At 37.9% G+C, this 20770-nt stretch overlaps 1 protein-coding gene across 9 annotated transcripts in view; it reads right to left on the bottom strand.

Annotated features, from left to right (window-relative positions):
- The window catches only part of DMD (dystrophin), a 2125071-nt gene that overhangs the window by 377915 nt on the left and 1726386 nt on the right, over window positions 1–20770 (bottom strand). For 8 of the 9 annotated variants that reach the window (XM_074323908.1, XM_074323912.1, XM_074323913.1 and 5 more), the window contains one exon: window positions 4845–5017. In XM_074323908.1, the coding sequence (XP_074180009.1) occupies window positions 4845–5017 (173 nt within the window). Of the gene's footprint in view, window positions 1–4844; window positions 5018–6123; window positions 6266–20770 lie in introns of those variants that run through there. The other variant, XM_019710544.2, reaches the window with a different exon arrangement.

The following is a 20770-nucleotide window of genomic DNA, read 5'->3' on the forward strand; positions in this document are numbered from 1 at the left end:
CCAGGCCTCTGCGAGTGGCGCCCACACTCCCATAGCCACCTCTAAACCCACTTTTCTAGCTTACACTACTACCTCATCTTTCTTTTGCCCAACCTGATGGTCCTGGGGTGGGGGGCATTCCATTTCGGAACCCCTCTCCTGTGAGAGCCCTTTCTCTTATGCCTGTTCTCCTACGCTTTTGCAATAAAACTGCTTCTGCGTAAACCTGGCCTCTCTGGATCTGTGTTTCCATTCTTCGGTAATGGTGGGATCACATTCCTGAGACAATACATCAGGATCCTAATTCAAAATTATGTTGACAACATATGTAAATTATCATAGTTAATAGTATATACAATAATCTGGAAAATCTATTGGTAGATTAAATTGAAATTTTCATACATATTTCTTATGTAAAAAATTCAATTGACCACTTCTCAAATTATTATTTTCAAAATTAAAATGCAAGGTTTGCGAATATAGAATATGTTAGAATGAGAAACATTTTCTTTGACTAATTACCATCCTGATGTTGGATAATGTCACCAATAACTCGTGTGTGTGTATATATACACATGTGTATGTATGTGTGCATGTGTCCATGTATAAATGTAAATAAAAATTTTTTACTTTATTTTTCTCCCAGTTAAATCAGCTAACATTTTCTTTTGTTTGATGGCACTTAACTATCAAAGAGTACTTTTCTCATCATCCTTCTTGGACACGATACATATGGACAAAATACATGTGGAACAGATGGCATATACTTTCCTTGAACTAAATTATGAGATGGTACTGTGCAATTTTAATTAAAGTATTCTTTTTTCTCAAAGACATCTCATTTACTTTTCCTTATACCATATCTTTGAACTTAATCAGCTCCATTTAAATATAAGAAAACCAAGGTAGAAAAGTTCAATAATTTGCTTAGGTTCATAAAAAGTGATTGCAGAATTAAAAATAGTAGAATTATAGAATGACAAGGGAAGTTGAATAGAGCACACATGTTTCTGGTCAAACCTCCTCATTTCAGTGAGGGAGAAAATTGAAGGCTGAAGCAGTTAAGTGATATGCTTAAGATTATAGGCTAGGTAGTAACAGAGCCAGAGGAGAAATTAGGTCACCCAACTGCTGGTTTAGGACTCTTTATCTACTCTACCTCACTGACTCATTGAGAGCTTGGAGTTTTCACATTCATCTAATTTAGCTGGAGGCAGCAAGCATAGCCCTAGGAAACAACTTATGACTTAAAGGGACTTGCCATCAAGTGTAAATGAGAACAGTACAGGGAAGACTGGATGAAGGAAACGTCAGAGAGTGAGATATTCATTATTGGATTTGAGTCAAATTTTGGAGAACAAGAGGAGAGATGGTATCCCAAGTGTGAGGACCAGCAAAGGTATATACTCATATGGGAGAGTGAGAAAATTGTTGGAGAGTAGGAATGGGGTTAGAAAGCAGAATCTACTTGGTTCAGAGAATCTGTGTTGGGGATTCACTAGATTGCTGCTTGATGAGGAAAGAGGTGGGAGATATGGGAAGAACAGAAAAAGGGAAGGGGTTGGCAGAGTTTTATTCAGCATAGTTTGTAGAGAGTGAAGGGTTCACTAGATTCTAGTGACTATTGTGTTCCCTGAAAATAAGACCTACCCTGAAAACAAGCCCCAGTTAAAATCGTCAGCCAGATGGATGCATTTAGTATGTTATGACGATGTTCCAGAAGAAGATGACATGACTGTATTTGAATAAATGCAGATTGTTGTACATGAAAAAATAAGACATCCCCTGAAAATACGCCCTAATGCATCTTTTGGAGCAAAAATTAATATAAGACCTGGTCTTATTTTCAGGGAAACACGTTATAAGCTTCATGAGAGCAATGATTTTCTTTTGTCTGCTTTGTTCACCGTTGTGTCCTCAGTGCTTAGAAGAGTGCTTACTACATAGTAAACACTCGGTACATATTTGTTGAATGAACAAATAAATGAATAAACGACTAAAACGTGGGCACCAACAAGACTGAAGTTCTTGACCAAAGGGATAATGTGATAGAAACAGTATTCAAGGAAGAATATTTTTGCAAATGTGCAATGGATGGTCTCAACATGTAAAGGAACAGTGTTCTATCAATATAGAATGACATGATGAAGATTTGAATAAGAATCATAATCAAAAGTAGAGAAAAGACATAGGATGGGAGGAAAATAAATGGAAGGGAAAGGACATAACATGGAATTGGATCTGGAAGCACAAGGATACCTTTTATGAGCCAATGGAACTCAAAGGAAAACTTCAAAATCATTTGGATTGAGCTCAATTATTTTTCATTAAAAAAATGGACACCTGTGAAATCAAGTACTTTTGTACATTTTGAAATATAAAACTGGCTTCAGAATCCCTTACAGAACAGTGAACCAACTATAATCTTTTAGTATAATATGTTATAGCTTGGGCAAACACAGGGTCATTTTTCCAGAGTATCTTCAGAACAATATTTTAATTGTGGTGACTTTTCACTAAAAAATAATGGAGAAAATGACTAGCTTTGCAAGTGTCGTTAATGGTTCTGTAGCTAACTCTTCCAGTGTTTCCTATCCTATTTCATAACCATCCCAAATTACTACCTCTGCTGTGCTTCTCTCAATTGAACCCTGCCATTCTGTATGGATTGACTGATGACCTTATTTCTACCAAGTGTCAGGAAATAAACTGAATTGCTTTGATGCGAAGAATTATTTCTTTGCTTTTTATAAGTGATTGTTTATACCACATCCTGTATTATTAGAGAGGTGTATTAAAAAGACAAAACCATTGATCTGAATATTTAAGTTCTAGAAATTGCAGCATCTTAGACGAGCTAAGGTAACTGTTTTCTACTTGATTAATGACAGTAAGAATTAAACTGCGGTAGCTGGCATATGGGAAATTGCAGAGAATGAAGAGCCCATATTTTGGCTGACATGCTGTTTGCCGCTTTCAATTCTCCTTTTATTTCATCAAGTTCACATGAAGGAGAGAAGAGACACTGAGTGATGTTCAGAACAGTTATAGCACCTTTCTTTTTCTTTCTTGCAAAAACAAAACAAAAAAAACTTTCTTTATCTACCAGTATCTTTTTCATCTCCCAGGTTTCATTCCTTTTTAATGATAGATGTTATAAAAGCGGCCTGTGTCATTACATATACTGACTTCTTTTAGAGATTAGCTGTAGAAAGAGAATGGAGTCTCCCTCTCCTTGGAAACGCCATTGCCCATTGTTAACCCCAACTCATTGTCAACACATTGACACCAAATTCATGGATCAAAGAGGGAGATAAAAATGAGCATCTTGGAAGCTGGGTTGCAAACTTGGGTGGGAAGACCTTATAAATAAAAATAAATCCTTTTCTACTCCTAGACATCTGTTTCTCTATTTCATCCTTTCACTTATTATGTATTTATGTGTAAATGTTAGATGAGTCTTTTCCTTCTTTCTTTATACTCTATGGCATACTATGATGTTTAAAAGCTCAGACTCTGGAGCCACCCTCCCGGTGTTCACATCTTGGATCTGCCACTGACTAAGTGACCCTCTCTGTGCCTGACTTTCTTCAAATGTAAACAGAGGATAATAATAGAATCCATCTTTTAGGGCTGCTGAGAGCATGAAATGGGTCAAGAACTATAAAGTGCCTATGATATTGCATGGTATGTGATGTACATGTGTTAGTTCCTATTATTTATTATTATTATTATATTATTATTATTTCATATTAAGTGCAGATTTTCCCAAGAGTGCTTTAAATGAATATATTTCAGTTTTATTTTTTTCTCATCATAGAAGTAAATATGCCATATGTCAAAGCTTTGGACAATTTAGAAGAACTACAAAGGAGAAAAAAAGTCTCCTTTCTGTTGTCTTACAGCCTAGAGGTAATAACTACTCCCATTGTTTAGCGCATTCCCGCATAACTATTATGAAGTCCATTCATCCTCTTCTACCTCCCTCTACTACCACCCTTCCTCCTCTAAACATAGAAGAAAGCACAACAATTAGGAAAAGCAACTGATTTTTATAAAAAGACATCAATTAGGAAAAGCAACTGATTAGAAAGCAGGTAGCCTGATGTCCACTCCCTATACTTCCTGTCATTTAGGTGACATTGAGCATTTCATTTACTGTCTCTGTTCTTTGTCCCCACAATGAACTACTGTAAAATGGGTATAGCAAGAGCTTCACTCTACCCTCTTTATAACAACGCTGAGATGCATCCATTAACTAGCTTCTCAAGAAGAAGCTGACACAAAGGAAGAGGCAACGCACGGAATAGGTGCGTATACAACAGCTAAAGGCTTACCTTACAGAGGATGTGGTAACAAAACCTGAGAGGAAGCAACAGACAGAAAGTAGCTATAATCTCTCCTTAGCTGTGGGAGCTATGGGGAGGTCTCCTCTAAATTGTTAATTATAATGCATTATGACATTTAAAGAATGTGCTCTGTTATGCGTTTAGAATAATGCCAATGACAGAATTCCATGATAAACATAAGCTTAATTTTATCCCTTTTTCCATAACCTAGTGATAAGCCAAGAAAGAACTGTATGAAATTAGGATAGCTGTGTTCTTCATTTAAATTCATTCTAATGTCTTAATGAGCAGCTCTCCCCTGGTTATAAAACATAACCACTTTAATCCAATCTGAACCCTCAAGTATCATCTCCATACCAAGCAAATGAAAGATTCATTTATTTAAAGTAAAATGAATTATTTTGAATTTGGGTGATTTACATAAACATGAGATATTAACTACTTGTGCTAGAAAAATGAGGGAACATTTTGCCATCTTAATTCATTTCTGGCTCTTTTGCCCCTGATTTTTCCTACCTAATGTTGAGAGACTTTTTCCGCAGTTCACTCCACTTGAAGTTCATGTTATCCAAACGTCTTTGTAACAGGACTGCATCATCAGAACCTTCCAGGGATCTCAGGATTTTTTGGCCATTTTCATCTAGGTTGTGATAGATATCTGTGTGAGCTTCGATTTCTCCTTGGAGATCCTATAGGACAGGAGGGAGAAGAACACGTATAGAATTACTAAACAAAAGAGACCAGCTACAAATGTGAATTTGGAGAACTGTGAAAAATAAACTATCAGTTCAAAAGACATTTCAAATATTTGAATGTGCTATGACTTTATATTACATTTATAATTGTAAAAAAACAAAAGACATACTTTTGTTTTAAGGTATATCACTAAATAAATGGTAGCTATTAAAAAAAGACATTTCATTTGGGCCAACTAACAAAAAGATGTACCTCCAATTCACTTTTCTTAGTGTGTGATCTCTTCATGTGATGTAGATTGAAAATGGGCATCTTATTAGGCATAATAAATTTATTCCTTGACATTGTGAATTGGAACATAATATACTAGGGGTGCCAAAAAATGTTTACAAGTGGACACTTTGGTCAACGTTGCTCAAGCAGGAGTTCGCTGTAATCAGAAGTGTCTGGACGCTGATGGTAACCACTTTGAGCACCTCTTGTAATTGCAGAAGTCAAACGTGACTTGTATTCATCTTTTGTTATCGGTGTATATTGAATATTATAATTTTAATACAGTTTTCCTTTCTTAAAATGTGTATACATTTCTTGGCACTCTCTGTACTTATAACTTTACAAATTTCATAAGTTCTATCTTCTAGCACATGGACAGAATATATGGTCTTTTGAAAGTGATATGAAATATAATTCCATGATAAAGTACACTCCAGTGCCAATCATTTTATTAAACTATGGGTCAAGTCATATTTTCCATGCACATCATAACCTGTAGAGTTGACTCTGACCATAGAAGCATGGAGAGGCTAATAAACAAGGTTGTATGTGGTCCGTAGTACCAGCAAATTAACAAGATTTTATCATAGGAGAGAATCTTCTTGAAAATACACATTAAGTTCACCTTGGTATTATAGCATCATACATTTATTACAGCATCAGACATTTATTAGAAAGATTTACCATTTAAAATACCATCATATTTTTAGGCTTGACAGGTGGAAAGTCCATAGGACCTTCACAAGAGTTATGATAAGACGCTATGCATTCAACCTTATTTGTATATACACAGATCAAGAAAATTATCATAGTAGAAGAGTCTGACCTTTACATGGTATGTCTTCCTGTGTAACATTTTCAGCTTGAACCGGGGACTACAGCACTGATCCTGTTGCATAGCAATCCTGAGAAAACCCAGCGACTGAAAGAGCCCTGCTTTAAAATGCCAACTTTGCTTACATTCTGTTGACAGAATGAATTTCAGAGCACAGGCCTCACCAGTCAATAATAATAAACAGTCACTTTGTATTCCCTACTAAACGGTAGCCAGGCCTGTGGATGTGGGAGGGACCTCAAAGAGAGGAGGCCTGGAATATGCAACTGACAGTTTATATTAAACAGCCAACTTTTCTTATCATTTTGCCATTATGAGCCAGAGACATTATAAATTCATTTTATATATGTGTTTCCCTCCTTGTTCCCAGCAGAACAGTCAAAGCCAGAAGAACATTCCTTAGAGAGCTGCCGGGTACCAGCATTCCTTTCTGCCTACACAATGAATGGAGGCTTTGTACATTATCTGACTTGCATTTAGAGATTTGTATGCTTCTGTTCAACAAGTTAAAAAATTCATCCTGAAGCTCCGAACAATTGGATTGACCGGTGTAACTAGAAGGTTTTTTTTCCTCTTTGTAAAATTGAATTAAATTACTCTTCTAAAGTGAGGGGGGAAAGTGGCAGCAATAACATGTTAGACATTCTGAAGAACTGGCCTGGGTTTTCAGTCACAGCCTCTTAGATGCAGAATTTTGAACATTGCAGAGGTAAAGTAGATGGACAAGGAATGTCTCCTGTCATTATTTTTGGCAGCCAAAGTGTCCCTGATGGACCCTAAAGAGGATTCTGTCCCATTTTCTTTGACTGGAAGACAGGAGGGGGAATATGGATAGAACCACGTCTAAAGTTGAAAGAAGGGAAATACTAAAGCAGATCGAGTAGCATCTATCTCTAGTCCATCAAAAACAATGTTCTGGGAAGAAACAATTGTTAAGGGAAAAGAACGTGGACAGATAATACTACTGATTTTGATTTGAAAAACTTGCCCACATGGATTGATTTATTCTGAATAAAACATGGAATCCTGACTACCCTTTTCACTTCTCATTTTGAGATTGGGCATCTGGGAGGACCTATGAGCAAAAACTGTGCATTGAGAAAGTCTCCTTACTACGAAACATCCCTGCTGCCAGAAAAAGAAATTCTCCCATCAGTGATTTGCTCCGTTGTCTATAAGAGCCACATGAACACTACGCTAAGTAATGACACATCAGCATAAACATAGCAGTTTGGCCATGTTCCTTTGGGCCGGTTGCTAAGGTAGGTTGCTCTGAAATGAGTATCAGTGAGGAACACGAGGCTTTTTTAGGAGGTTGGCATGCTGTGGTGGAGATTTTTCAGTATAAATAGGCAGCATGAATCCTAGGTGGGGAGGAGACATTGAAAGGGAAGGCAGGAAGGAACACACTCTCATTTGCATAAAACTACCATCATGGCATTTAATTTAAGATTAACCTCAGGCACAGGGGCCACTGAAAAGCAGGAGGTTGAGATAGAGAATCAAGGGGAATTCTTAGAGGACAGCCAATCTGGACAGAAAGTAATTTTCACAGATAGTTTTAAGTAGGTTTACTTCACTTCTGACTTAACTAGGAAAGATCACTCAGGCCTCAGTCACTACATTCAGTGTATGCTCTTAATTTTTCTCTTCTTTTTGTGATTGTATTCTTCAGAAAGAACAATAACTAATGAATAGAAAAAAGGTATTTGCTGTATAACAACAGAAAAAATAGTAGTAGCATATACCGGGGATGCCAAAAAAATGTATACATATGACTTGTATTCATCTTTTATTATCAGTATATATTGAGTATTACAATTTCAGTACAGTTTTTTCCTTTTTTAAAATATGTATACTTTTTTTTGGCACCCTCTGTACAACAGTTACCATATACCAGATATTGTCCAAAGCACTGCATATGCATGAGCTCATTGAATCCGCTCAGTAACCCTCTAGGGTAGTCATTATTTTTATTTTCATATTATGTATAAGAGTGAAATTACAGAGAGGTTAAGTAAAAATGCCCAAGGTCAACAGCTAATAAACTATGTGGCCAGATGTCAAACCCAGGCCGTTGAACTCTAAGCACTGTGCTCTTAACCACTAGGCAATATTACCTCTGAGGTTTTCCTACTAATTTTTAAATTTTTCCTAGTAACTTTTCCTATTAATAATACTGCCTAAATTTCAGCAAATCTAGCATTGCCATTAGACAATGCAGACTCATGTTTTCAGTACTCAAAGAGTAATTTTATGGTCTTATTAATATGGAGACTGTTAAACAGATCTGAAGCACTGGACATAGATATATCCAACACAACAAGGGATAACACAACATAATTGAGAAAATGGGTGCAAATGGAAAAATAATAGGTAGCCCCTCCCTCCAAAGAAACATCTAGCATAAAGTTCTGTATAATTATGGGGCAAATTTCACCTGTGAACATCAAGAAAGCCCAGATATGAGGCAAGTAATATGTTCATAGTGTAGTGGTTTTAGGAGTAGGGTTTTAGGATTTTGAAAAATCCTGCAGGGCTTTTTCAAATTTCACACCGCCTTCTTTTCTAAGTCTAGCTTATTTCTGCTGTAAGTCCCCTTTCTCAGCCTCCAGGGAAAACAAATGGGACCTGAAAGTAACAGTAGAAAAATAACTCCAAAACAACACCTAATGGGAAAGTGCAGTTAAATAGACATAGTTTGAGTCTCCCCCTTCTCTTTCCTTTATTAGCTGTAGAAGTTAAAAACTCTTTAACTTCTTTGGCTTCACTGAATATTAAATAATAATACCTACCTGCTGGGTTGTTTTAAATATTACATGGAATAATGTTTATAAAATACTTTGAACAGCATCCAGAACACAACAGGCTTTTAATAAGTAATAGCTAACGTAAGGGTTTCTATTATAAGAGAATGAATGTGGAAATCAAGTCAGAAAACTAGACTTCATGAAGTCAGGGGATTTGCTTTGAGCCTTGAAGGATGGATAGGATTGAGAGAGGTGGAGGCAAGAGGGCACTGCAAGCAGGAAGAATACCATGGAAATGGCAGAAAGGTGGGAATAAGTTTGGTTTGTGAGCAGGGACATGAATTATACAACCTGGTTGGAATGGACAATGAGCATTAGGGAGAAATAGAATATAGTCCAGGTCCTTAAATTAAGTTGAATCTAGGTCTCGTTTTAAGAAGCCACCGAGAGTAAAAGTTTACAAAGAAAAGTAAAGGACAAATACAAGAGTATTAAATATTAATTTTGTACTATCTCATTCAACAAGTAGAGTGATCCATGGTGTCCATAAATAATAAGACAGCTGGGGAAGGATATGAAAAGTTATAGAACTTTTGTTAGAAGGAAAATAAAGAAGGAAAATGCCAGGAATTAGTTAGTGCTACACCCTGACTTTTATTATCCAAACAAATGGTTATGATACTCTTCCAAACCATGATGAATAATAGCATCCACATATTTCTTTTCCTGTGTATATAGAATTTTGTGTCTCTAAAAAAGAACTCAGCAAATAATAACCTCCCTATCTTGAATATAGCTGAGAAGTAAGCAACAAAACAAAAAGATGCACAAAGAATAAAAATAAGTAACCAAATTTCCCTAAAAATTCATTATAGACACACCATCTGTAATTGTTTCTGAAAGCATTAGTATGTGAATAATGATAAGGCCATTAGTTCCTCTTTACTGATCATTTTTACGTAATTCAAATAAGTTTGATAGGAAAAAAAAAGTGATGATCTGATTTCCAAGAACTTAAAAGGTCAGAAACAGAAGATCCAAAATGGAGAGAAGTTATCCTTGAGGGCTAAACAGAGAGTAGCAAGAAGTGATACCTGACAGAGAACCAGAGAGGTGGAAAAGGAGCCGCGGGCATGCATAGTTGACCAGGGTCACACAGTGTGGAAACCAACAGCTCTACATATATTATTAGCCCTTGAAGGCATCACCTAGCTTTAAAGCGAAGCAAAAGAATTAATGCGAATAATGATGATCCTGAATAGCCAGAAAAAGCAAACTTATGTTCAGTAAACTATTTAAGAAGAAAGCAGTGTATGTGAAACTCTTTAAATGAATTTATTCAATGTAGTTATTCTGAAAAGGTGTTGCTGCTTTAAAGAAGTTTAAGCAAACAAAAACAGGCATACAAAGGTCAAACTCCCTTGGCTTGGTTATCCAAAATGACTTGTTAACGATGGGCTCTAAATACTTGAGGTTTTGGAGTACACAAACACACACATACACACACTCCATTACGAGAACAGAAATTGAGAGTAAATCTTTAGAAATGTTTATAGCCGTCTAAAAATAAAAGGCATGGCCTTGCATTTTGTGTGTCTGGCTTTTGTTATTTTTTTTATAGCACTTCATTTTTATTGCATGGTACAAAAGTATCAGTCTGTAAGGATTGGCAATTATAACTAGCAAAACAACACAGAATTATCCTCTCTGATGAATTTTTTGAGAATCACCCATATAGAGGAATTGGACCCACAATCCTGACCTTACAAGGACTGTAATCTAACCACCAGAGGTTCCCAACTTGTTCAGGAAATGTACTTGGGTACAGATTCACGGTGGGTGTGCCTGTTTTTGTTTTTTCCCCATTTTATACGTGGCCATTGCAATACTTTAAAAAGTAGCAGAGTTGTCATCCCAAGAGAAACAAGAGTTAATCTGAGGACTGCCATTTGGCTTGGAGCCTGGTTGCTCTAGGTAGATAAGGAGTGTGTTTTCAGGTCCACTGCATCGCAATGCATCTTAAGCGAGCAGCTATGGATTTAGGAGTCCATAGACTTTGCTTTAAAAATGGCTGTTATTAAGCCCCTCAGAGACTATTATCCTGCAGGGTTTGTTGTCTTTGCTTTCATATCTCATTCGAAAATTCTCACACTTAAGCACTAGAACAGTGGAGAGAAGGGATATGCTCTCCTGCTTCAGTACATTCCCGGGCGCAAAGCTTTATTTCAAAAATCTAATCTTTAAAAATGCCTGGCCTAGGGTGGATTACCCCAGAGGAAACTGAGCAAAATCCCATTTGTCAGACCGCCTTAAGCAATCCCAAACCCTAGTAGTAACACGTTGATGCTTTCTCTCCCTGTCTGACCCTCCAGTTTATTCTATTCTTAGAATTACTTTTGAAAATTGAGTTCATTTCAAGATATACTAGGTTGGAGGTGCGGTAAGTATCTTTTCTCTTCTGCATCTTGTTTTTCCTAGTTTCCTTTTCCTCTGTCACAATGCAAAAATGTTCTGCATATTTATTCACACAGAAACATGCACTACAGGCCTATTGTATGTCCAAGATTTCATTAGAACTTATGGGAACACATATGATATAAAAAGAGATGTAGTTCCAGCCCTTAAGTTAATTCCTCCCTCCCTCCCTCCCTGCCTTCCTTCCTCCCACAAATATTTAATATATTATCAATTAGGTCTGTAGTGGTGGAAAAAACAGACTTCTAACCTCTTGATGTTCGTACCACAATAAGCTAAACAGAGAGAAATAGGATAGACGGGAGAAACATGGTAAACAGATAAACAAGTGTTCAATAAAGTAAGAAGATGCTTTGACGGCATCACATGGTTGGCTATGGTGAGAATATGGCGTACATGCGGTGGTGATGGGGTGTTCTTTGGTTATGGTGGTCAGTAACACCTATGTGAGAAGGTTCACTGTCAGCTGAGACTTGAAGGATGAAAAGACACCAGTTATAGTAGAAAAACCCAAGGGCAAAGAACTGCTCCCAAGTGAAAAGGGAAGGCTTTGTATCAGGAAAGGTCTTGGCTAAAACTTACAAGAAAGAAACGTGGTTGGAGAGGAGGTAAGAGAGGCTTCAGATATCGTGGGGCCTTGAAGTGCCATGGTAAGGAGTTTGACTTTTATTTCAAATGCAGTAAAGTAATAGAAACTTTAAAAGCAGGATAGCGACATGATCTGATTTAGGCTTTCAATAAATCACTATATCGCTATGTGGAGATGAAAGAAGGCAGGAGAGGAAACAGGAGACCACTTAGGGGCCAGGCCCTCTAATCCAGGTGAGAGATAATGTGGCCTGGACTCAGGCTATTGAAGAAGGCAAGAAGTGGACTGATGTGATATGAGATATAATTTGGGTGTTAGATTTCTGATACACACTAATGGATTAGATGATGAGAATAAAGGAGGAGAACACCGAATTTTTAACTTGAACAACAGATGGATAGCAGTGTCATTTACTGAGATGGTGCAAACTGGGGGGAAAGTCAGTTTCGTGTTATATTTTCAACCTGTTCTGCTTTAAAATGACTATGAGGCATTGAAGTGGAGATTTCAAATACCTGTGAGAAACTCAGAGGGGAGTTCTGGGCTGGCTGTATGAATTTGGGATTATTCAGTGTACTGATACTAAGACCACGAGAATGGATAAGCAGACTTGAGAAGAGAAGAGGGAGAAGGAAAAGGGCACTGGGAGCAAGTCTTGAGGACCACCAGCCTTCAGAGGTCAGGTAGGGGTAGACAGCCGGCAGAGAAGACAGAAAAGGAGCAGCCAAAGAGGCAGGAGGCAAACTAAGAAATGACGGTGCCATGGGAGCCAAGAGTGGAGAGAGGGTTTCAAAAAGGAGGGTGTGGCCAACTGGTCAAACAGTGCTGAGGGGTCAGTTACATTAGGACAGAACATTGTCTAATGGATTTGGCAATAAAAGGCCACTGGTCACCTTGATGAGAACAGTTTCAGAGGAGACGTGGAAGTACATGTAAGAGTAAGATTTCAGGAGGTTGAACAAACAGCACTATTGAAAAGCTTAGTTGAGAAACAGGGCAGCACGTGAAGGGGGATGAGGGGTCCAAGGAGGATTTGGGGATGACTTTTTAAGGTTTGTTTGATGTTTAGAGCTTATCCTTGAGGTGTGGGGGGTCTGATTTGAAGCAGTTGAGGAAGAATTACGAATGTCCACATAACTAAACAGTACATAAAGATATGAGTAAGTCTTCAAGTCTGGAGAGGGTGGGAGATTTAACATATGCGTAGATTGGCATAAAGCATGGCACATAGTGGGAAGAGCCCAGCCTTTGTTGTCATAAGATTTGTTTAGATTCTAACTTACCCCACTTAGTAGTTTTGTGATCTTGGGTAAATTACAAAATATTTCAAAGCCTGTTTTTTTTTTAATCGATGCATAGGGCTAATAATACCTACCTTATACGTTTTTGGCCAAGATTAGATGAGGTGATGTGGGTAGAGCATCTAAGTACCTAACCCAATGCCTGATGTATTGAGGGCCTTCATTATAATTGTGTCCCTCTGGTCCGCTTCTCACCTTCCTCCATGACTCCAAGCTTCCGAGCAGAGAAGGCATGGGAAGACATTTCCCAAGGAAAAGGACGAGTGAATGCATAGGGAGGAGAGCCAGAGCTGCAGGCTAAAGCTAAGAGGTAGTTCTGAGAAGGGTCAACAGTGAGGTTCAAAGGATACAGAGTAACCATTGAGAGTTCTGAATGCACCCTGGAGATTGTATCTGATCCTATAAGGATAACATTCCACTGTAGCTTCCTGTGTCCAGGCATGACATAGTCAAAAAAGTGTTTGTGAATGATCACTTAGGGGGCAGTTTTCAGGGTAATTGGGAGCAGGGAGAGAATGCAGGCAAGTTTAGCTGACAGGCAGTACCAGCCATTCATGAACCAACAAAGTGGTGGCTCCAGGAAGAAGGAAGGAGGAGGGATCCTAACGTCACTGAGTGTTCATAAATTATGGAAATAGCTGCATGTGTGGCTCGGTTTTATCCTTCTCTTGCTCTACCTTTGGAAGGTAGAATTTGGCAAAGTGATAATTATTCACAAAAGCATTTTAAAGATAGGAATTTTATTTTAAGTTTAATTTCCTCAGGAGTAAGACAAATGTTATATATATATATATATATATATATATATATATATATATATATATATATATATCTCCTGTGTTTCACACACACACACACACCCCTTGGTGACAAATACATTACAATGACAAGGCAAGAGCAATGACACCAAAACTGCATACAGGCACAGGAGGCTCTTACCTAAAATATACCCTATTTGGAATTCCTAAAGTATATGGGAGTGAGTTTTAAAGGACACAAAATCCTGAGAAAGGGTGGACAGAGCAACATTGCATCAAAAAGCAACAAAGGAACAAGACAAACAAATAAAGAAACAAAAACTCATAGACACAGACAACAGTATGGTGGTTACCAGAGGGTGAGAGGGGAGGGGGGCAGTAGATGAGGGTAAAGGGGATCAAATATATGGTGATGGAAGGAGAACTGACTCTGGGTGGTGAACACACAATGTGATATATAGATGATGTATTACAGAATTGTACACCTGAAACCTATGTAACCTTACTAATCATTGTCACCTCAATAAATTTAATTTAAAAATTTTTTAAAAAGTTAAGATGCCGTGGATCTAGTGGGGAACGAATGTGGATATCCATTTGGCTCAGCACTTATAAAAAAAATGCCATGCCTTTATAATGCTGGTGTTGGAAGATAAAACAAGCCCTTAGACAGGCTGACTTTTCTTTTTTACTAATACATCGAAAAGCCATAAAAACCCTATATTGTGTTGCAATATTACTTCAGGTGTTTCTATACTGCTTCATTGCTTATAATTGGGTGAGTATTCCCTACATGAGGAATACTAGGAATCTTTCAAAAGATCGTCGCCAGTGGTAATCTTGAAAGGGCCTCACACTTCAACTCGAGATTGCACATTTAAATCATAAAGACAACCACGTATGAAAAGACTACAATTGAAGGTACTTTTGGTTTTGTATTACGTTTTATGTGCAGGAATCAGCCTGGTTGAAGATAACTATCCTTATCTGAGAGAGACCAGATGGGCCTTTCCAACAAGGAAATGTATTTATTATCGCAGAGCCACGATGAGGGATGGGGGTTAGAGTGGGGAGATGAATCGGGGTAGGAAACTAATACTTACACCCCTTATAAATCCTTTACATCAACTTTATGAAGTAAGCCTTCTTATCCCACAATTGAGGAAACTACAATTGGGAGAGGTGAAATAATTTGTCTAAATCCCATAGCTGTTATGTGGCAGAAGCAGGATTAGAGCACAGATCTGTCTGAATTTATGTTCTTTTAAACTCCCCCCTCCCCATTCCTCCTCTATCCCTCAAATACAAAGCAAGTAACTTCTGACTTGGGCTACCTGTAACACAACATAATCATTAACTCATCAAGGCACATGTGAGATATTTGCTTGGAGAAATTTACTGTGATGCTCTGAAAGGAATGGCCAGGCAACTGAATTATTTTCCAGTTAGGTATTAACTTATTTATTCTCCTTAGTCACCTCAGAACTAATACTTTAATGCTTTTGATTGGCTCTAAATGAATAGAATACATTCTTTGTCTTAAAATAGGCAACTACCTTCCCATGGACCAATATACATCCAGTTATATTTATCTGTACAGTTTGTCTAGCTTATGTACAGAGTTAAGAGTTAGAGAAGCTTTTATTATCCGAATCTCTCTGCCACAGAACTATTTTTTTTTCTCTAGGGAATCACTGTAGTGCAAGATTGTATATTAGACACAAGCAATTAGTTGGTGTCTAGTCTCATCTTATCCCAACAGCAATATGTAAGAAGAAGGGAAGAACATATGGCAAAGTGCCATAATTATTTTTGATAATACACTAGAAATCATCACAGCCATGTAGCTAATTTCCTCAGGCTTGTTTTAATTATGAATGTTGTAAATGCAGAACAACAGCTTTTTCCATCCCCTACCCCACCAAATAAAACCCTCATAGTATCTTTTTAAATTAAATTTATTGGGGTGGCATTGGTTGGTAAAATTATATAGGTTTCAAGTGTACATTTCTACAATACATCATCTTTATATTGCATTGTGTGTTCACCACCCAAAGTCACATCTCCTTCCATCAACATATATATGATTCCTTTTTCCCTCTTCTGCCACCCCCCTCTCCACTTACCCTCTGGTAACCACTAAAATGTTATGTGTGTCTATGAGTTTTTGTTTGTTTATCTTGTTCCTTTGTTGTTTTCAGTTTTATATCCCACATATGAGTGAAATCATATATAGTTCTTGACTTTTTCTGACTTATTTTGCTTAGCATGATAATCTCAAGATCCATCCATGTTGTTGCAAATGGCAGTATTTCATCTTTTCTTATGGCTGAGTAATACTCCATTGTATATATGTACTATATCTTCTTGACACAACCACAAAACAACCCTACAACTGAGGCAACTGTTTAGAACAGGTTAGCGATATAATAAATCTAAGATGTTTCTATATTTTTTCACTTTAAATATCAGGACAATTTCCAAATAATTTACGAACAGGCACAATTGTATTCATTTGCGGGTAAATTTATTTGTGCTAAAGCTTAAAAATTACCTTTAAAATGAATTCTAGGTATCCATAGTTTGAATGTTAAAGAAGGTTCTAGTATCATAATGTTAACTAAAGTCATGCTGACATAATTGGGTCTGATTTCCTGGTGTTCTTTGGTGAGTTGATTTTTGTCTACTACCAAGTAGAGCAAATTACTTCTTCTGAGTGTAATGATTTTTGTTTGTTTTGTTTTTGTGCCTACGGAGTTACCTCACCCTATTTCACTTTTCTTCTCTCATGGGATAGGATGGGTGGTGAAGGGGACAAAACAAAGTTACTCTTTTTTCAATGGATGAGGAAAAGGAAGAAGAAGGAATATCCCTCTGTACCTTCATACAAAGGTAGGTAACACTGACACATCTGCCAAAGGAAACACAACATAAATGCAACTGGCTAAATAATAAGGGATATTTCTTCATTTCTGGAACCCACTGTACTAAGGCCAGAAACCCAATCATGAGTTTTCCATCGTACATCTACTAATCCTTTCCAAAGCATTCAGTTCAGTTCAGAACATCGTAGAAATCCTGGACCATCTTGCTGAAGCAGACCCAGGGAATTCTTGTCCTCTGGCCAGGAAATAATGCTTCTTTCATCTGAAAACATGTAGGTTTAAAAAACTATCACTAGGAGAGTAAGCTTGGGGAAGGCTTAGGTCTTTCCACACCCATGAGATAAATTATATGTTTTAATAAAGAGAAAGAATAGAGAAAAGGATGTCTTTATAGACTTTATATCATAAGAATTTTTACATGGGAGCTATACTGTAATATCTATTACAGAACAGTGAAAACCTGTCTCACAGTGCCCTGAGTTAAAAAGGAACATTTGTCATTGGATTTCATCACTATCACTGATCTTCAGTATAAATGAAGAAGCCTGGTCACCCTAAGAAAGAGAAGAGGTAAACCGGTCTTGTCCATAGTGCTTTTTCCATGGACAAATGTTTTTGGTCCAATCTCTTCACATAGGGATAGAGGAACCTGTATAGTTGTCATAAATTTCTGCTCAAGTTTCTGATACAGAGTTTAACAGAAGAAAACCTCACCAACAAGGAACTGAGAAACCAGTGTGGGTAATATCTAACTATGAATGTTATCTTGATTAGAAAATTAAGACACTAGCTGCTGAAAAACCCTCCTGCCTGGTTCTGTCACAGTTCTGTTCCTTTCAGACTTTCTGATTTTTCCCTTTTTTAATTTGGCAGAAAGATAGTGGTTTCCCCTAAACTATGTCTAAAAATCTTCATAGAACCACAACATATAAGTTCTTTATTTCAAGGGGCCCACAGTCTCCTGAAAAGGTCTTAAGTAAACACACAATACAAATAACATGTAATAATGTTAAAGTGGACATAGCCCCATGGGAACAGAGAACCTTGTCACCAAGATCCGCAGATGGCATCACACAAGTGATGATATTTGAGTAGGGTCCTGAAGGATGAGAAGGAGCTGACAAGGAAAGAAATGGGAGAATGAAATTTGAAGCAGAGGAAAGAGCATGAGTAAGGCTTAAGATAAGATGAGGCAAGATAAGAATACATGTCAGAGCTGAGTAATTCTATCTGGCCAGAGGGGAAGGTCCATGTGGGGCAGAAGAGAGGGGTCTGTTTTCTCTGCATCGTCCACATGTGCCTGTGAACGTGAGCTTGCATCATGTATTGATAGTTCATCCAGCATAGTGTTTCTCAAACTTGAGCAACCTTGAGGGTTAATGGAAACACAGACTGCTGGGCCCCAACCCTGGAGTTCATGATTCTGTGGGTCTTGGGTAGAACTCAAGAATTTGTATTTTGGGGAGGCCGGATGGCTCAGGTGGTCAGAGCATGAGCTCTCAACAACAAGGTTGCTGGTTCGATTCTCACATGGGATGGTGGGCTGTGCCCCTGCAACTAAGATTGAAAATGGTGACTGGACTTGGAGCTGGGCTGTGCCCTCCACAACTAGATCGAAGGACAATGACTTGACTTGAGCTGATGGGCCCTGGGAAAACACACTGTTCCCCAATATTCCACAATAAAAAAATTTAAAAAAAGAATTTTCATTTCTAGCAAGTTCCCGAGTGATGCTGATACTTCTCCAGGGACCTCACTTTGGGAGTATACCAGAATGTACCACTGGTCTAGCATAACGGTCCCTAATATCTGGGAGGCCATGACTGCCTTTGTGAAAATGATGGCGCCTCTCCTCAGAAACCTACACAAATATTCATAAACACAAAATACGACCTATAATTTCACGGGCTTCTGAGACCCACCACGAAGAAATGCAGAGCAGTCACTTGCAGGCAGCTACCTCCATCTCCAAGAAACGTACTGAATTAATAAACACAATGTATCTTTCAAATACCATTTTAATGGAAAATTCGCAGGAAGAAGGACACTTTGGAAAATGCATCTTAGAATTAGTCACAGTGGTTCTAGGCACAAAATGACCAGATTTGGGGGACGGGGCATATCAAAGAGCAGTCCTTGGGTGTTACAGGGAAATTCCCCAAGGGACTCACTCTAATCACATTCAAGTAACCTGGGCCTTTCCTTTGACCTGCCATAGGCTTGGGAAATAAAAAACAAGAGAGAAGTGGGTGGGTGACATGGAAGAAAAGTGCATTTAGCCAGGGACCTGTGGAAGGACACAAAAGTGTGTGCCTTGGGGAAAGTGTACCTATGGCTTTAGGATCGCCAGCTGGTAGGCTGCTGAAACAGTTTAACCCTTTTGCCATGACGGTTGGATATATCTGAATGAATATTTCCATCTGCTGACTGTGGATGGAAACATCCAGAAAGGAAGTTTAGGAAAGCAGATGTACATTTGTCTATATTTTTCTGTTTTTCAAGAATGAGTAACAAGAGGACATTTTATACATAAAAAGAATGTCATTTATATATAAAGCACCTCAAATTGTTATTAAATGCACAAAGAGTCAAAATATCAACTTTTTGTTTTTGTGTGCATTTTTGACACATTTTGAAAAAAAACACCTTGAAATCACTTAATGTAGTGAAAGATTTAAGGTCAAAGAAAGGAAATTAAGAATGGGCTTAAAAGAAAACTTCAATTGTGGTACATGAAGATACGAGACAATCCCTGTTGCAGAGAAAAGAACAATTTTGCTTCACCCTTTACCTAAGAATCCTCCTTGTGAGCCTTCCATAACCCAGTAGCATAGATATTTTTAAATGACCCTGAAAAGAAAACAGAGGTGTGCTCTTTTCATGAAAAGAAAGCCACTGACTCGGGGTGGTGAACACACCACATGATATACAAAGGATGTATTACAGAATCGCACACTTGAAACCTATGTAACTTTACTAAGCATTGTCACCTCAATAAACTTTAATTAAAAAAAGAAAGAAAGCCATCTTTCACATAAGGAACCTTAGGCCTGCTCTGCCTGCATGCATGGAGTCAGGAACACGAGGCAAATGTTTGATTATTATTTTGGCAACTATGAATTCAAGTGATGGCTCTGAGGTAGGGGAACAAAGGCCTGCTGAGTTGGAGAGCAGAACTCTTCCTTCAGCTTATCGAAGAAGAAAGAGTCCTACAGGAAAAGCATCCTATAATAATCTGGGCCAAATACACCTCTGAGTCAATGGAGATATTGTTATTGCACGTGCCGTTTTGCCTAAAGCCAGGAAAACTCTTGTCTGACGATAACGTTTTAGCTGCCGATTCATCTCCTCTGTCCTCAATTCTTCTCAGCAAACTTTTATTGGGTCTCATCATGGGTACATTTACAGAGCAATTTCCATAATGATAAAATCTCTTTAAGTGAGATTTAAAATGTAATTAAAGGGCAGATTTGATGTGGTGAAGGCGTTGTTGTGCAGTGGCCATACATCCTCATGCCACAGAGCGCTCATTCAGCTAGCCTATGGCATGACCCCAATTTCCCTCTGGTGAGATGACATGTCCTTGTTTCATGCTAATGGCTTGATCAGGAAAAAATAAAAAAAGACAAAACCGCCTCTCTCTTGGAGACAAAAGTCCACGAATAGAAGTGAGATTTTTTTTTGCACCCTTCTCCATTCACTCTGTATCTTAGACTTCAGAGCTTGCAAGTGATTCCTTGCATACAGAGGCAAACACTGACAAACTGACAGGGAAAAGCTGAAAGAAACTGCTTGCCCCGAGAAATGGATCTCAGTAAATCCTGGGGTCTAGTCTCATGGATTTAAGTGCAGTCGCTATAAAAGCAGAAACTACAGGTTA

This window comes from Rhinolophus sinicus, chromosome X, assembly GCF_036562045.2.
Source record: "Rhinolophus sinicus isolate RSC01 chromosome X, ASM3656204v1, whole genome shotgun sequence".
In the NCBI taxonomy this organism is placed as follows: Eukaryota; Metazoa; Chordata; class Mammalia; order Chiroptera; family Rhinolophidae; genus Rhinolophus; species Rhinolophus sinicus.